Source organism: Oryctolagus cuniculus, chromosome 8 (genome assembly GCF_051225735.1).
Source record: "Oryctolagus cuniculus isolate XC-2025 breed Fujian yellow rabbit chromosome 8, ASM5122573v1, whole genome shotgun sequence".
In the NCBI taxonomy this organism is placed as follows: domain Eukaryota; kingdom Metazoa; phylum Chordata; class Mammalia; order Lagomorpha; family Leporidae; genus Oryctolagus; species Oryctolagus cuniculus.
The window spans coordinates 33,099,048-33,115,461 of NC_142874.1; the positions used below are offsets into that span (position 1 = coordinate 33,099,048).

Sequence of the window (16,414 nt, forward strand, 5' to 3'; positions counted from 1 at the left end):
AAATACTCTCATGGGCTTTTCAGCCAGATTGTGGGGGGCTCTTCTATGTGCTTATTCGCTCCTTGCATGCCTGCAACACACAGAGCTGGGTCTGTCCAGAGCCGGGAGCCAGGAACTCCATCTGAGTCTTTCACATGGGTGGCAGAGGACCAAGTACTTGGGCTATCACCTGCTGCCTTCCCAAGCACATCAGCAGGGAGCTGGATCAGAAGCTGAGTGGCCAGGACTCCAACTAACCCTCTGCTATAGGATACCAGTGTTACAAACAGGAGCTTCACCTGCTATGCCACATCACATCAGCCCATGCCCACACTCTTTTTAAAAAATATTTATTTATTTGAAAGGCAGAGTTACAGAGAGCAGAGGTGATGGGGGCATCTTCCATCTGCTGGTTCACTCCCCAGATGACTGCAATGGCTGGAGCTGCACTGATCTGAAGCCAGGAGCCAGGAGCTTCTTCCGGGTCTCCCACGCGGGTGCAGAGGCCCAAGTACTTAGACCATCTTCTACATCTAAAACAGAAAGCTGGATCAGGAGTGGAACAGCCGGGACTTGAACCAGCTCCCGTATGGGATGCCAGCACTGCAAGCGGCAGCTTTACCTGCTACACCACAGCGCCGGCCCTCAGGCAGCGTTTTGATTTGCTTCCTGAAAGAGCACAGCTTGAGACCACAGGGAATGGCACTGAAGTCTGTAGGAGAAGTTAACTCCAATCTCTGCCTTCCCACTTTAAGTGCTGTTGGGTCAAGTTCAGGCTCTGCATGGACCTGTCTGGAGCAGGTGCACCTGGAGCAGGTGCACACTCTCTGAAGCACTCAGCACATGCAGCTTGTAGCCAAGCACAAGGCGGGGGTTGCAAAATGCTCCAGAAAGAACCGACTTCCATACAGGAGCCAACTATCCCTGCAGACTTCAGAGTCCTCAACAGACCCTTTAATGTGGTTTTCCAAGCCCTCCCTGATCCAGAGTGAAGGTCTCCAGGCTTCATTTCCACTGTGAACTCCATATGCTTTGCTTGTGTTCCATTGCTTGGAGCTACCAGTTGTGCCCCAAACTTGCTACACAGTTGCCAGCTTCTGTGCCTCTTCTGGTTTCCTCAGCCTTGAATGCCGCCTCCCAAATCTTTCCCTGATGAATTGCCCACCTATAAGGCTGTCTCCCAGCAGCTCCGTCAGATGGGTCTCCAGCTCCCTGCCCCTCCGGTCGGTCACGTTCTGTCTCCATGAAAGCCACGTGTGTCTCCACCTTCTGCAATAGATCACAAGCTTAGTAAAGGCAGGAACTTGTTCTCTTACATATCATCTTTTCACTTAGTAAATATTGATTGAGCACCTGCTGTGCGCTAAACTCTGCTGGAGATAGAGTGGAAGATCACATGATGCTTGCACTGGTGTCAAAGGAAACTGACTTCAAACAAGTGATTTGACCAGGATTTGGCCTCGAGACTCAGACATTAATGGTACTGGGAGCCGGCGCTGTGGCATAGGAGATTAAACCTCTGCCTGCAGTACCAGCATCTCATATACGTGCGGATTTGAGTCTCAGCTGCTCCACTTCTGATCCAGCTCCCTGCTAATGAGCCTGGGAAGGCAGCAGAAGATGGCCTAAGTCCTTGGGCCTCTTCACTCACATGGGAGTCTTGGAAGAAACTCCTGGTTCCTGGCTTCAGCCTAGCCCAGCCTCAGCTGTTGCAGCTATTTGGGGAGTAAACCAGCAAATGGAAGATTCTCTCTCTCTCTCTCTCTTTCTCTTTCTCTTTCCTCTCTCTATATTTCTGCCTTTCAAATAAATAAATAAATTGTAAAAAAAGAAGTTAACAGTACTAAGAACATGGAAACTTAATGCTATTACGGGGCTTAGAGGTAGGGCTTCAGGAAGTGATTGAGGTAGAGCCCAGAGGATTAAACCCTTTCAGCTTTACAGAGAAAGACATGGAGGACAGATGCATTCCCTGTCTCCTGCCATGTGGCGCTCTGTGCCACCTCGAACTCAGCCAGCAAGAACACCCTCCCCACAGGCCAGACCAGGTGGTGGTGCGATGGGGAACTGCCCCATCTTGGACTGTGACCTCCAGAAACCTGGGCTGAAATAAGCCTCTTTGCTTTCTAAAGTTAGCCTGCCTCGGGTATTTCTCTATAGTAAGGAACAGCTGCCTGACCCAGCCAGTAGTTCGGTGAGGTGCGGGATCCGACACGACTCTCCTCTGGTGAGCCCCACAGCACTTTGGTCTCAGTGCCTGTTAAGGAACCGCTGGCATCTGCATGCAACGTCATCCCTGAAGCCCGCAGCTGCCCGTGGAGGCTGACGGGTGCACGTTCTCCTGCAGCGCCCATGGAGCAGCACTCACGGGCCTGGCACTCAGCACGTGAGCCTCGGGGTGTGCTCAACAGTGAACTGGAATCACTTGGCGCTGGCGCCATGAGCCCCACTGCTGTCAGACTCACTGAGTCGTGTGCCTTCGCAGAGAGCGTGGGACGCTAGTCCTAACTTGGCAACTACCCAGCCACTTTCTGAGTTAGCGCAGATGTCTTTACAGCTCACATGCAGTGGTTGAATATGCACAGGTGTCATGCTGTGAGAGTCGGGGCCGGGACCGCAGTCTGGTCCACCTACAGAACTTTCCTTTGCACCCCTTTCCTCCAGGCCAGAGACTAGACCTGTCTCCAGCAGGTGGCACGCCGTCAGTCTGAAGCAGCAGACATCCTAAAACCCAATGCAGGGAATCCACTCTGGACAAGGGGTGACCCCAAATACTGTATCAGGTCTTAGTAGATGCCGGATGTCTCCCTTCTTGTCGCGTAAGAGATCACAAGGTGCCTTTGTTGGGACAGAAGTGGTCTTTGATACTGACCCAGGAACTGGTCCCTGGCTTCTGGACTGCTCTGCCTTTGAGGAATTAGAGAAGAGAGTGAAGACGGACTCCCCAAGGCGAATGGACGGCCTCTGTGTCTCCTTCAAAGCCTCGGTCCAGGGCTGTTGCTGGAGGACAGCGCGCCCATGCTGCAAAAGCTTACTGACTGCTCCTGTTGAAACGCGACTTCTGGGGCCGGCGCTGTGGCACAGCGGGTTAATGCCCTGGCCTGAAGTGCCGGCATCCCATACGGGCACCAGTTCGAGACCCAGCTGCTCCTCTTCCAATCCAGCTCTCTTATACGGCCTGGGAAAGCAGTAGAAGATGGCCCAAGTCCTTGGGCCCCTGCACCCACGTGGGAGACCCGGAAGAATCTCCTGGCTCCTGGCTTCGGATCAGCGCAGCTCCGGCAATGCGGCCAATTTGGGAGTGAACCATTGGATGGAAGACCTCTCTCTCTGTCTCTCTCTGCCTCTCCTCTTTCTGTGTAACTCTGACTTGCAAATAAATAAATAAATAAATCTTAAAAAAACCTGACTTCCTTTATACCACCCTCAGTGGTGCTCATTGGCACACAACTTTACAATCACCTATTGAATTGGTGCTCTGATCGTTCAGAGGATTTTGTTGTCTAGAATAAGAGTTTCTAAAAAAAAGTATCAATGTGCAGTTCCCATCTGAGTTTATCATGGAGCCAAATCTTTGACTTACAGGAGAAAGTTGCAATGCTGAATATTTTAGAGACTGAGTCAGGAATTAAGGAAAAAAATCCGAAGCCTTCTAAAACTTCCTTCTTTCCTTCCTGTCTTCTCTCTTTTTAAATTTTCATTGTAGGGAATGAGATGTGATTGACATAAAAATCAATGGCATCGTCAGAAATCACTAGAAAGAGGAGGATTTGTGCAGCCAGAGGAGCTCACAGAAGCGGTGAAATTTGGGCAAGACAGCAGAAGGCGGTGGCATCCGTTAGGGAGGGAGGCAGGAGGAGGGAGGCGGGAGAAGGGAGGAGGGAGAGGCTCAAGCAGGGTCTGAGCGGACTCTCTGCACCCTGGGCTTGGGGGCAGGTCTCGTCTGAAGGGCATCGCGTAGGGAGAAAAGTCAGAAACAGCAGGAAAGCTCATGGTTTGGACTGGGAGTTAGGATGCTGGTTAAGGTGCTTGCCTCCCATGTGGGACCGCCTGGATGCGGGCACAAGCTCCACTCCGGATTCCACCTTCTTGTTAATGCAGGTAGCAGGCAGAGGCCTCAGTGGCAGGGTCCTTGCTGCCCACATAGGAGACCCTGGCTGAGTTCATGGCCCCTGCTCTTATGGGCATCTGGGGAGTGAACCAGTGCCTGGGGGTGTCCTCTTGTGCCCTCTCCCCCCAACCCCGTGTAACTCTTTCAATTAAATAAATAAATCTTTTAAATAAAATAAAATAAAATCCGCAGCCATCAGTGAGTTCCTCTGATCACTTAGAAAATGTGTGCTTTGATGTGATTCCTGCCATCTCACCAGGTTTTTTGAAGGTGGCTTCCAGTTAGCTCCCTACAGGGTGAGGCTGCTTTGCTGAGTGCAACCTGGGACAGGTAGAAGGTCAATGCTGCGGTCTGGCCCCCAGCTCTTGCCTCAGGGGGCTCAAGGCACCAGCACCCATCCTCACGCCTCCCACTTGACCGCTGCCTCCCCAGCACCCAGCCCCTTTGGAAAGTGGAGCACGCCCAGGCCTGGCTGCCAGCACTGCCGTCTCTAACCACCCAGCGCTTCCACAGTGCTCCCAGAAAGGACCTCAGAAACCAGGAATGAGAGGCGTGGCCGTCTGGATACCCAGGGGCACATCCGCTCCCCTCCGCTGTGTGCTTGTCTATTCAAGTCTCCACTGACTTCAAAAGCAGTCTGCCTGTGTGGTCGGTGGCCAGGGCAGGCTCTGGCCAACTCAGATACAAAGAACTGTTTGGGCTATTCCGGTGCTCATGGGTGTGTGTGTGTGTGTGTGTGTGTGTGTTGGGGGGTGCACGGGGAGGAGACAGAAACAGCACAGGGACTGAAGACTCTTTCTACCAAGAATGTTCCCCAGGCTTTGCCATCTGGTCCTTCCAGAAATAACCATCAGGAGGGGATGCCTTGTCCTGAAGACACAAACTAGGATTGCTCCAGGGGGAGAGGCCAAAAATGGTTGCGAGGAAATCAGTTTGGAAAAAGCATCAAGTGAAGGAGCTGAGGGAATGTGGTGTCTTGGACGTTGGAAAGAGGGTGAAGAAAAAAACCAATTGACTTCTTTGGGAGACAGACAGAGAGATCTCCCATCTGCTGATTCACTTTCCTAGATGCCCACAGCAACTGAGACTGGGCTGGGTCAGAGCCAGCATCCGGGACTCAGACTGAGTCTCCCATATGGGAGCCGTCGCCTGCTGCCTCCCGTGACCTGCATTAGCAGGAAGCTGGTGTTTGAAGTAGAGCGGGCCATCAAACGCCGGTACTCCTGGTAGGTAGCAAGGTAGATATCAGCCTGTGCGTACGAGAGAGGCCGTGGAACCAAATGGAAATCTTCATGTGACTGAGTGAGGGAAGAAGTGTAAGCACACCCTGGAAGCAGACCAGCACTCACACATGAGAAATCTGGCGCATGCTCAATAACCTTCTTAGAAGGCTCCCAGTCACCTCCCGGGGTGCAGCTGAGGGAGCCTTGCCCACGCTCTGCCAGGGGGCCTATTAGGTCCAGTAACATTAGCTGAGGAAGCCCTGGGAGGACTTTCTTTAATTCCGCGCTGAGAAAGCCCTGCACCCACCAATATTCCAGAAGAGGAGGGGAGAAGGGGAACTGGCGAGCCATAATTGCATTTATGAAAACTCTGGTCTGAATGCAGACTGGCTGTCAGTTCTTTCCTGAGATGTCGCCTAATCCGTCAACAGTATTCTGTTCAATGAACTTGGCTAGTTTGCTCGTTGCCACTCTCCATCTCACATCTGAAGTTCTTGCCCAAAGACAAGGGCCTCTGATCCAGCCATCTCCTGGAGCACCCCTCTGTGGGATGCAGGCATCTTCATGAGCATGTTAACCTCTAGGCTAAATGCCCACCCCAGTTTTCTTTTTATTCTCTCCAAACTGATAGATTGGCTCTTAAATGCGCTACTCAGGAAGGTCTTGGGCACCCTGAAAAGAGCAGAGCCTTCCAGCCTGGAAGATCGGAGTCCCTGCCATCAACCTCTGCATCCCTTTCAGCAAATGCTTTGCCTTCTGCAGACTTTGATTTCCGTGGCTGAGACAGAAACTTGACCACTTACCTCGCCCTGAGGGTAAGAAATGATATGTGTGAAATGCTGAAATCCTTGTGAGGCAGTGGGAGGTGATAAGGCTATGGGGCAGAGTCCTCAGGAGTGAGATTAGTTGCCTTAATTTTCTTGAGTTTTATTTATTTGAAATGTAGAGTTACAGAGAGAAAGGGAGAGACAGGGGAAAAAAATCTTCCATCTTCTAAGTTCAATCCCCTGGGCCAGGCTGAAGCCCAGAACTCCACTATGGTCTCCACATGGGTGACAGGGGCCCAAGCACTTGGGCCACCTTCCACTACTTTCCCAGGTACATTAGCAGGGAGCTGGATTGGAAGGGGAGCAGCCGGGACTTGAAACAGTGCTCATATTAGATGTCAGTGTCTCAGGTGGTGGCTTAACCCACTGCACCGCAATACCAGCACCAGAGTTTGTATCCTTAAGAGCTAAGAGAGACCCCTCACCCCCTCTAGCATGTGAGATTAGAGTGAGAAGATGGCTGTCTATGATTAAACAGGCTAGATTAGTGAGCTTTTCATTGCTACAATGGAGCACCTGTAGCAACTAACTTTATGAAGAGAAAGGGTTTCCCTAGCTCACAGCTTTGGATGTTCAAGTCCAAGATCATCCCTCATGGGACTGGCACTGTGCACAGGGGGTTGAGCTGCCTCCTACAGCACCAGCATCCCATAGGGGTGCCAATTCACATCCCAGATGCTCCACTTCTGATCCAGCTCCCCCTTAATGTACTTGGGAAAACAGTAGAAGACAGCCCAAGTGCTTGGGCCCCTGGGAGACCCTGATGAAGCTCCTGGCTCCTGGCTCCTGGCTTTGGTCTGGCCCAGCCCTGGCCGTTGTAGCCATTTGGGGAGTGAACCCATAGATGGAATACTTCTCTCTCTCTGCCTCAGCCTCTCCCTCTCTGTAGCTCCACCTTTCAAGTAAATGAATCCTTTTTTTTTCTAAATATTTATTCATTTATTTGAAAGTCAGAATTACACAGAGAGAGGAGAGTCAGAGACAGAGAGGGGTCTTCCATCCGATGATTCACTCCCAAACTGGCAGCAATGGCCGGAGCTGTGCCGATCCGAAGCCAGGAGCCAGGAGCTTCTTCTGGGTCTCCCATGTAAGTGCAGGGGCCCAAGGATTTGGGCGGTCTTCTACTGCTTTACCAGGCCACAGCAGAGAGCTGGATTGGAAGAGAATCAGCTGGGACTAGAATCGGCGCCCATATGGGATGCCGTCGCTTCAAGCCAGGGCGTTCACCCATTGCGCCATAGCACCAGCCCCTGAATCTTTTTTAAAAATAAGATCAAGCAGTCCTGTTGGTGGGGCTGACTGATGATGGTGAGAGAGCAGGGGAGCAGGGGGAGCAGCAGGGTCTGACCTGGGCTTGTAGAACAACCCTCTCCCAGCAGCTGCCTGCAGAGGGCGTGTCCACCAACGCCCCAAGGCCTCCCTTGAGGCCACCTCCTCTCAACGTAATTGGACTAAGTCTATACTCTCTTAGTACCATCTATGTATAAGATTCTTTCTCCTTTTTTAAGATTTATTTATTATTTGAAAGGCAGAATTACAGAGAGGCAGAGGCAAAGAAAGAGAGAGAGAGAGAGAGAGAGAGAGAGAGAAAGAGAGAGAGAGATCTTCCATCTGGCTCACCCCCAAATGGCCACAATGGCCAGAGCTGAGCCAATCTGAATCTAGGAGCTGTGAGCTTATTCCAGGTCTCCTACATGGGTACAGGGGCCCAAGTACTTGAACCGGTGTCCATACGGGATGCTGGTGCTGTAGGCAGTGGCTTTACCTGCTACACCACGGCGCTGACTGTGGGACCACCAATTTACAACTTTGGAATTTAAATGTCTGCACAACTTCAGGAGCCAAGTTATATTCCAACTGTAGCACAACCCCTCATCAGCCATGCAGTCCACCAGCACTTTGATCATGGACTTGCCATCCCTCCAGAACTGTGAGAAATAATAGTCACCCTGTCTATGGTATTTGTGATAGCAGCCCAAACTAACTAAGGCAGGAGCTATTTCTATCATCAGTTCACCATTCCATCAGTTCAGTATTATGCAAATTTCCCACAGTAGTGAAGAAAACTCAGCCATAACCAAGTCTGAAGATGTATTTCTAACTAGTGTATGGAATATTCTGGAACATCGCTTGTTTGACAGGTATGAATGGAAACAGTCAGTGCCCATTCTGGTTGTTGGTCTGACTCCCCCAGGCCATACCTCTGCCCATGCCCTTAACTGGCCTTCTTGTCCTTAGTCCTCAGGTTTTACCTCTGCTAAGCTCTCCCCAACCCCACACCCCAGCACCACCCCCGACTATCCCTCACTCTTTCTTGACTCACAGCCGCAGCTCATCTTCCAAAAACAATCCTTAGCGGCAGGAAGAGGACTGTAGCTTCTACTTCCCTTCCTGTCAGGCAGAAAGTGCCCGGTAGGTCACAGCCAGACTGGACACTGGACACCAGAATGCTCCCCAACGCCACTTCTAAGGGAGTGTGTGAGAAGTGGAAGGAAGGTCGGGACGCCTTTGACTTAGAACTCTGAGCAAGCATTTTCAGGACTCCCTGGGTTTTCCTGGGACTTGGGCCTCTGCTACTTGTTCTCTGAACGCACCATCCTTTTGAAAAGAGTCATTTTCTTCCACTCAAACAACAAACGCTGGTGAGAGACCATTTTCATACACTCCTGAGCCAACGAAGCCCTTGGAAACATGAGAGTGTCAGCAGACACGTGTGAGTGGGGAGTTGTTTCCTGAGAACACGGGCCGTGGGAAGGTGAAGGCCAGGCAGGACACACTGTTGGACTAAGCCCACGGGCCACAGCACAGAAAGAACCGGACCTCACGTGATCTCAGCCCTGCCCTCCCTAACCATGTCCTTTATGCAAGGCACACCATCCCTCTTATCCCCCTTTGCATTTCCACAATGGCGGTCACACACCACCTGCTTTAAAAGGTTGTCATTGGCTTTAAGAAAGAGAAGTCAGTGCTCCCATGCCTCTCGGCGCCCACTGCCCTCTCCATCCTTGTTAAGTTTCTAGAATGTTCTTTTCCTCTCTCACAGCCATCAGAAGAAAGCAGCTGCAGAAACCGAGCACAGTTGAGGCCCCTTGCTGTTGGCATTCACATTTATGAACCTGGGAGTGATGATGGAAAAAGACGAAACCAACCTAGAATCCTTTCAGAGCGAGAAACCTCGAGTCTTCAGAGACCTCAGACAATGATTTAATACAGTGCTGGCAGTATTAATAATGCTGTGACAGCACCCATCACGACTTACGGACCTGATGTGTGTCACTTCTGTGTTTGCCAAGTGCTGCTGCGTAGGTTTTCCCAACTGCCCTGCAGCTAACCCTGTAAGGCAAGAGTGGCAGAGCCGACTCCACTGTGTCACAGGTGCGTGCATCTCAGGGAGTCACCCCGATGAAGAACATGCTGCAAAACTCAGCCCTTTGTCTCCTGACCCCAAATCCACGGCTGACACTCCCACATCCCACATCCCACACCCCACACCCCACATTAATTCTTCAGTTCTTAGATGCTTACTCACCAGAGAGGAAACATAAAAAACATGCATATGATTACCCAGTACAGGTACGAAAATTATATATTTTATGAAACAACTCAACTTGCTCTGTTGAGTGAACCAATTTCTCTAGGCCTCCACAGTATGGCGGAATAAATTCCAAGAGTAGCTAGCATTTGTTGAGACCCTATTATTAGCTAACATTTATCAAGAGCCAATTATGCTAAGTAAGCCCTTTATATATGACGGTGCTTCAAAAAGTTCACAGAAAAATGGAACGAAAAGATAAAGTTAAACTTGTCATTTGGCCTAGCAGTTAGGATTCTGATAAGGACATCCACATCCCACGGTGGAGTGCCTGGGTTCGACTCCTGGCTCTGGCTTCTGATTCCAGCTTCCTGCTAATGTAGGCTCTGGGAACAGTGGCGATGGCTCAGGTGGTTGGGTTTCTGCCACCACGTGGGAGACCTGGATTGCGTTCCTGGCTCCTAGCTTTAACCCCAGCTCAGCCCCCACCAAGCCCCAGCCACTGCAGGCATTTAAGTGCCGAACTAGCTTGTTCCTTCTCTCTCTCTCCCTGTCTCTCCACTTCTCAAATTTTTTAAAAAATTTGAATTTTAAAATAAGCATATTCTGATACAAGATTTGAAAACTCTGCATAGTTTTCTTGTAATATGCATTATCTTTGAACTTTTTGAATACCCTTGTTTGAAAGGTTTTCTTTCTTTATTTCTTTCTTTCTTTTTTTTTTTTTTTTTTTTTTTTTTGACAGGCAGAGTGGACAGTGAGAGAGAGAGAGACAGAGAGAAAGGTCTTCCTTCCATTGGTTCACTCCCCAATGGCTGCTGTGGCCGGCGTACCGCGCTGATCCAAAGCCAGGAGTCACGTGCTTCTCCTGGTCTCCCATGGGGTGTAGGGCCCAAGCACTTGGGCCATCCTCCACTGCACTCCCTGGCCACAGCAGAGAGCTGGGCTGGAAGAGGAGCAATTGGGACAGAATCTGGCACCCTGACCGGGACTAGAACCCGGAATGCCGGCACCGCAGGCGGAGGATTAGCCTATTGAGCTGCGGCGCCCACCCGAATGGTTTTCAAAAAGTTTTGCACCAAGATAAAACATCGTTTAATTCCATTTTTTCCACAAACTTCTGGAAGTCCCCTCATCCATCCCACAAAATCCTTACAAGGTATGTATGATGTTGGAGAAGAGGAAGGGCCATCGGAAAGGTCACAGAGCCACATAGTGGAAGCGGGACTGACAGAAATGTGTGTCTGATACCGAAGGGCACACTCTCAATCATTGTGCTGTTTGCATCCCAGCAGTACTCCATGTTTCTGTGGTACTTGCCCCCACTTCCCACATAGAATCCCAGCCCCCTAAAGCTGTGCCCTAGTACTTCAGGGCGTCTCAAGGAGGTGTCTTACATGTGTCCTCCAAGTCGGCCCTCCCTGTCCACTCTCAGGGAGTGTCCACCCTGCCTTCACACTTCTGCTCCAACTCACACAACCAGAAATGGTGCATCAGGCAGGAATGGCCTTGTGGGGAGCTCACGGAAGGAAAGAAGAAAAAGAAGGAAGGGAAGAAGGAAGGAGGGAGGGAGTAAGTGTGTTGGACACAGCACCATGACTTATTTGGTACTCCATTTTATTTTTATATTTTATTATTTATTTCACACACACACACACACACACCACACACACACACACAGCTGTCATCCACTGGTTCACCCTTCAAATGCCCACAATGACTGGGACTGGACCAGGCCAGGAGTTCAGTCCAGGTTTCCCACATGGGTGGAAAGGATCCAATTGCCTGAGCCATTACCACTGCCTCCCAAGGTCCACATTGGCAAGAAATTGGATTCAGAAGCCAGAACTGGGAATCCAACCCAAGCACTCCAACCAATGTAGGTTGCCAGCATCTTATCCACTAGCCCAAATACTTGCTCCTGGTATTCTGGGTTTTGTGGTTTTTTGTTTGTTTGTTTTAAGGTGTTTTTAGAAGTTGGATTTTTAAAATTTTCTTATTTATTTATTTCACTTATTTGAAAGGCAGAGAGACAGACAGAGATCTCCCATTAGCTGGCTCACTCTCCAAATGCCTACAGCGGCTGGTACAGTAAAGCTGAACTTGGGAGCCAGGAACTCACTCCAGGTTGCCCAGGTGAACAGGGATGTAGCTACTTGAACCATCACCTGCTGCCTCCCAAGCTGTGCACTAACAGGAAGCTGGGGTCCAGAGAAGAGTTAGGACTTGTCCCAGGACACTCTGGTATGGGATGTGGCCATTCCAAGGAGCATCTCAACTGCTGGACCAATGCCTGGAGCAGAAGTTAGACGTTTGAATTTCCTGTTGGCAAGAGATGACGGAGTCCAGTGCAACTTCTCCTCTGGCAGCTCTTCAAAGGCCCTGCCTACCTGGAGCAGTTGTGATAAAAAAGCATTAGTCAACGGCTCCTTGGCCCCAAGCCTCAAATTCCCAACCTGCAAAATGGAAATAATGCTACCTATTTCACAGGGGTGTGCTGCCCCTAGAATGAATGGGGACATGCATGTAACGTGGGCATGCATAGGAGGGGCCTTTAAAAATGTATGTGATGGGCCGGCGCCGCGGCTCAATAGGCTAATCCTCCACCTAGCGGCGCCAGCACACAGGGTTCTAGTCCCAGTCAGGGTGCCGGATTCTGTCCCGGTTGCTCCTCTTCCAGCCCAGCTTTCTGCTGTGGCCAGGGAGTGCAGTGGAGGATGCCCCAAGTGCTTGGGCCCTGCACCCCATGGGAGACCAGGAGAAGCACCTGGCTCCTGCCATCGGATCAGAGTGGTGCGCCGGCCGCAGCGCGCAGGCCGTGGTGGCCATTGGAGGGTGAACCAACAGCAAAGGAAGACCTTTCTCTCTGTCTCTCTCTCTCACTGTCTACTCTGCCTGTCAAAAAAAAAAAAAGAGAGAGAGAGAGAGAGAGAGAGAAAGAAAGAGTAACCTAGCCTTGGTCTTGGCTTTGAATACATTTCTAAGGGTGGAGCAGATGAGTCCATTGCCAGCTGTCTGAAAATGTGGGCAGGGCCTCCACAGCCTTGGGTGAAAAAACTGTGAAGATTTTTCAAAGGGGAAGCCAACGTAGGACCCCAGTCTGCCATCCCGAGTGTCACTGAAGGCAGCCCGACTGGGGTGCTGCTGATGCAAGAGAATAGGGGTGAGTTAGGGAGGAAGGACAGGGCACCTCAAAAAGTTCGCGGAAATGCAATGAAAGGATACGTGTACTTTGGTGAATGAAGTTAGAAATCCATGCAGTGCCGTTGCTTTGTAATCCAGATTCCCACGAAATTTTGAAGATACCTCATATGCATGGATTTCAATAGTTTTGAAAACTTTCCTTCTTTAAAAAATGATTTATTTATTTATTTGGAGTTACAGGGGGCGAGAGGGAGAGACTGGGAGACAGAGAAAGGGAAAGATCTTCCATTCAGTGGTTCACTCTGCAGATGGCTGCAAAGGCAAAGGCCGGACTAAGCCAGGAACTCCTTCTGGGTCACTTGTGTGGGTGCAGGGGCCCAAGCACTGGGGCCATCTTCCACTGCCTTTCCCAGGTGCGTTAGCAGTGGAGCGGCCGGGACTAAAACCACTGCTCAGATGGGATGCCAGCACCACGGGCAGAGACTTAGCCAGCTGCACCACAAGGCCAACCCTGAGAGTTTTCTTTCAATTCCACTTTGCAGCAGCACTTGAAGGACCCCGGTAGCTGAGGTGTGACGTGACCCCGGCCCGCCGTGTCTCAGAGGACCAGCGCCCAGCTCCTTCTCAGCTACTTGTTTCACTCCGGTAAGGACCAGGGCTCACTCATCGCTGTGTGCTCCCCTGCTCAGGAGCAATGCCAGCAAGCCCGGGGAAGGCTCTCATCTAAGATGTGGACCACGGAGCCCGCCGGGACGCTCTGAGCGCCAGCGACGCCACGGGGTTCCAGGTGACGGTGTGTCTCCTTCCTTTTCTCTTGCCTCTGTGTGCTTTGCCGTCACCTGTTATAATGAGCTAGAAGAAAAGGACCCCCTAACAGACTGCCATCTTTCTCTTAAGAAGGCCGAATGATTCTAGAAAAACACAACACACAAAGCAAAACCCGCAGTCTGGTTTGTTACCAAAAAGCTGTCTGTCTTGTTTCGCGTCTCTTCTTTTGTCTTTCTCTTTCTCATCTTTATGTTGAGTGATGCCAAGCGTCTCGGTCCATTTTGTGTGGCTGTGACAGGATGCCACGCACTGGGTCATTTATCAAAAACAGACATTTCTTTCTCACTGCTCTGGAGGCTGGGAGTGGGGAGGGGGCAGGGCAAGACCTGCATCCACTGAGAGCCTGTGGCTGCCTCCTCACTTGGAGGAAGGTGGCAGGGCCTTAGAGGGAGCTGCTAGACCCCGTGGAACCTCTCACGGGGGCGGGGACCCCATCCCTCCGGGTCTCACCCCCTGACAGGCGCCACCTGCTGGTACAGGCCACAAGCGGCTCTTGGTTTTGGAGGGAGCCCATTCAAACCACAGCACTAGGAGACTGCGCCTGCAGAGCCCCAAAGTAACCGCTGGATTTGAGTATAAGTTCTCAAAAATGCCAGAGCTGTTCCCTGAAGGGAATTTTGTAGAACTGTCACTTTATGTGTCTTTTTTGGAAGCCCCTTGGTTTGGATTCCGAATAAAGAGGCATCTGTGTGTCTCTGTAATCCATGTCTGAGAATGCTCTAGGCTCTTACCAAGAGAAGAATTTCCACTTGGCATGGTTAAAAAGGCCTTTTAAATATTTAGGCTGTATAGTTTTCTACTAACTGTCCAAATTCAGGTAACTGAGAAGTTCATCTTTTCTGACAGAGTTGACATCCATAACTTCGGATTCTGTAGTGTGTTGTGTATATCATGATCCCAATTACATATGCTTATATTCATCAACTGAAATTAAAAAAAAAAAAAACAGTGTCAAATACAAAAAAAAAGAGTCATGACAACTGTCACCCCTTTTATCACAGGTCTTAAAATGATTAGGTGAAAATAATAATATAAGTGAGATTCAATGTAAGTACTACAAGCAAAGGGAATTTTAAAAACTGGGCAGTGCAAACCATTCGTGTCTCACACGTTAGACTTCAGATGATGAACACGACTGACACAGAGTTTAGAATTAAACAGTGAAACCAACGGCCTTTTCATTCCAAATACCAGGGAGGGAAAAGTTATGCCAAAGTCACTCCATTTGGGTGCACAGGTGCTTGGCGTTGGGAGAGGAGTCTCCACTGACCTGTTTGCGTGGTTCTGGGAGGTGAGGGCAGAGTCCAGTTCCCCTGGTCCCCTCCCCGGGGCTGAAGGTGTGTCCTCTGCTTCCTCAGGCTGTCCTGGTACATGGGGCTGAGTCACGTCTGCCCACAGCCGCCGCCGCGGGCCCGCCTGGGCACTGAGCTCTGAAACTCGACCCTGGCAAGGACCAGCAGCCCTGCCCCCGTGGAGGAAATGGCCGAGCAGCAGATGGAAACTTCCTTCCTCTTCATCCAGCTGCGGGCCCCCCCTGCACCAGCTGTCCCCGCCCAGTCTCCAGCCGCTGCCGCAGCCCCAGGAGGCCTGGAGGAGGGACACATTCCCCCAAGTCCCAGGACAGGCTTGGCAGGCTGGGACCTCAGGCGCACACAGGGCTTGGCTGCATCTCCGTGGAGCCTGCTGCATAAGGCAGGGCCCGGCCCAGAGCAACCAGCCGCTCTCCGCTGCTGCTCAGCGAGGGAGAAGGAGGCAGGGGACAAGCTCCAGGGTCTGGATGTGACAAGAGGCGGCGTGTGTGCATCCCCGCGTGGCAGGCACTGCAGGGCCCCTACCTCTAGGAAACTAGGCGGGCTCCAGGCCCTGTCATGCAGGCCTCGTTGGCCAGCTCCCATCATGAACCATGGAAACAGCGATCGCTCCACGGGCGGGAGACACTGGCCGGCCTTTTCTGCCCCCCAGGAACTGTGGGGCGTGGACCACCACTCCAGAGATGCCTGGGCGTGCTCAGTTCTGCAAGCTACCACGGCCCACGCTGCCCGCATGGACAAGAGGTCTCCCCTGATGGAGAGTGCTGAGACCTGCGGGCGACTCCCAAAGAGTTATGGCTCAGGCTCGGGTCCCGCAGGACAGGCGACAAGGGCACGACTCTACAGATACCGCCCCGCCGTGCAGACCAGCCAGTGCTGCCCGGCCCCACCTGCCGCTCTGCCTCTCAAGGTAAGAACCTGTGTGTCTGACTCCCCCACACCCCGCTGTCCCCCCAAGAAGAGAGCATAGAGACAGGGGGCTGATGGGGCACGGCCTTGCAGGCTCTGTACTCTGCCACCTTCCCGTGCACTGGCACCGTTTCTTTGAGAAGGAGATGTGCATAGCTATTTCCCAAGACTTCTGCTAAAGGTGGGGTAAGGAGAGCTGGAGAAGGAAGTGCATACTTCATAGGAGAACCCCAGAAGGATGCACCCAGGCTGCACGCGGGCATCACCCCAGCCTCACGCTACATGCCTTTCACATCCCGCTAATCCTCAGAACCAGTCTGCGGTTCCCATGTCCCACTTTCCCCTGAGGTAACCGAGCAGTGGCCAGGGGCAAAAATCTTCCCCCTTCTTCCAAACAACAGGGGCAAGAGCAAAACCTGTTTTTCCAGAATGGACAGTGGGGGGTGATGGGGGCGCGCCAGTCAGTTGTGGAGGGTTCCAGAACTTCACCCCAGCCCTGGAACTCCGCCGTATCCTCACTGTTGTCCTGCAATGCCAGGCTTTCCGGGCTG

General features: G+C 51.5%; 1 protein-coding gene and 1 long non-coding RNA gene across 5 annotated transcripts in view; one reads left to right on the forward strand and one right to left on the reverse strand.

Moving 5' to 3' along the window:
- Window positions 1-315: 315 nt before the first annotated feature.
- Window positions 316-15,136, reverse strand: LOC138843467 (uncharacterized). 2 transcript variants are annotated; one of them, XR_011378169.2, is made up of 3 exons: window positions 14,915-15,136; window positions 1,145-1,248; window positions 316-512 (listed from the first exon to the last, which is right to left on the reverse strand). It is a non-coding gene; the product is annotated as an uncharacterized LOC138843467 (long non-coding RNA). The 2 variants fall into 2 exon arrangements; XR_011378170.2 differs by lacking the exons at window positions 316-512; window positions 1,145-1,248 and adding an exon at window positions 11,273-14,568 and having other exon boundaries at window positions 14,915-15,052.
- Window positions 15,003-16,414, forward strand: part of PSD3 (pleckstrin and Sec7 domain containing 3) — a 583,146-nt gene continuing 581,734 nt past the window's right edge. For 2 of the 3 annotated variants that reach the window (XM_008267258.5, XM_089302856.1), the window contains exon 1: window positions 15,003-15,864. In XM_008267258.5, coding sequence (XP_008265480.3) covers window positions 15,124-15,864 — 741 coding nt within the window. In that variant the 5' untranslated portion in view covers window positions 15,003-15,123. The remainder of the gene's footprint in view (window positions 15,865-16,414) is intronic. The other variant, XM_070047341.2, reaches the window with a different exon arrangement.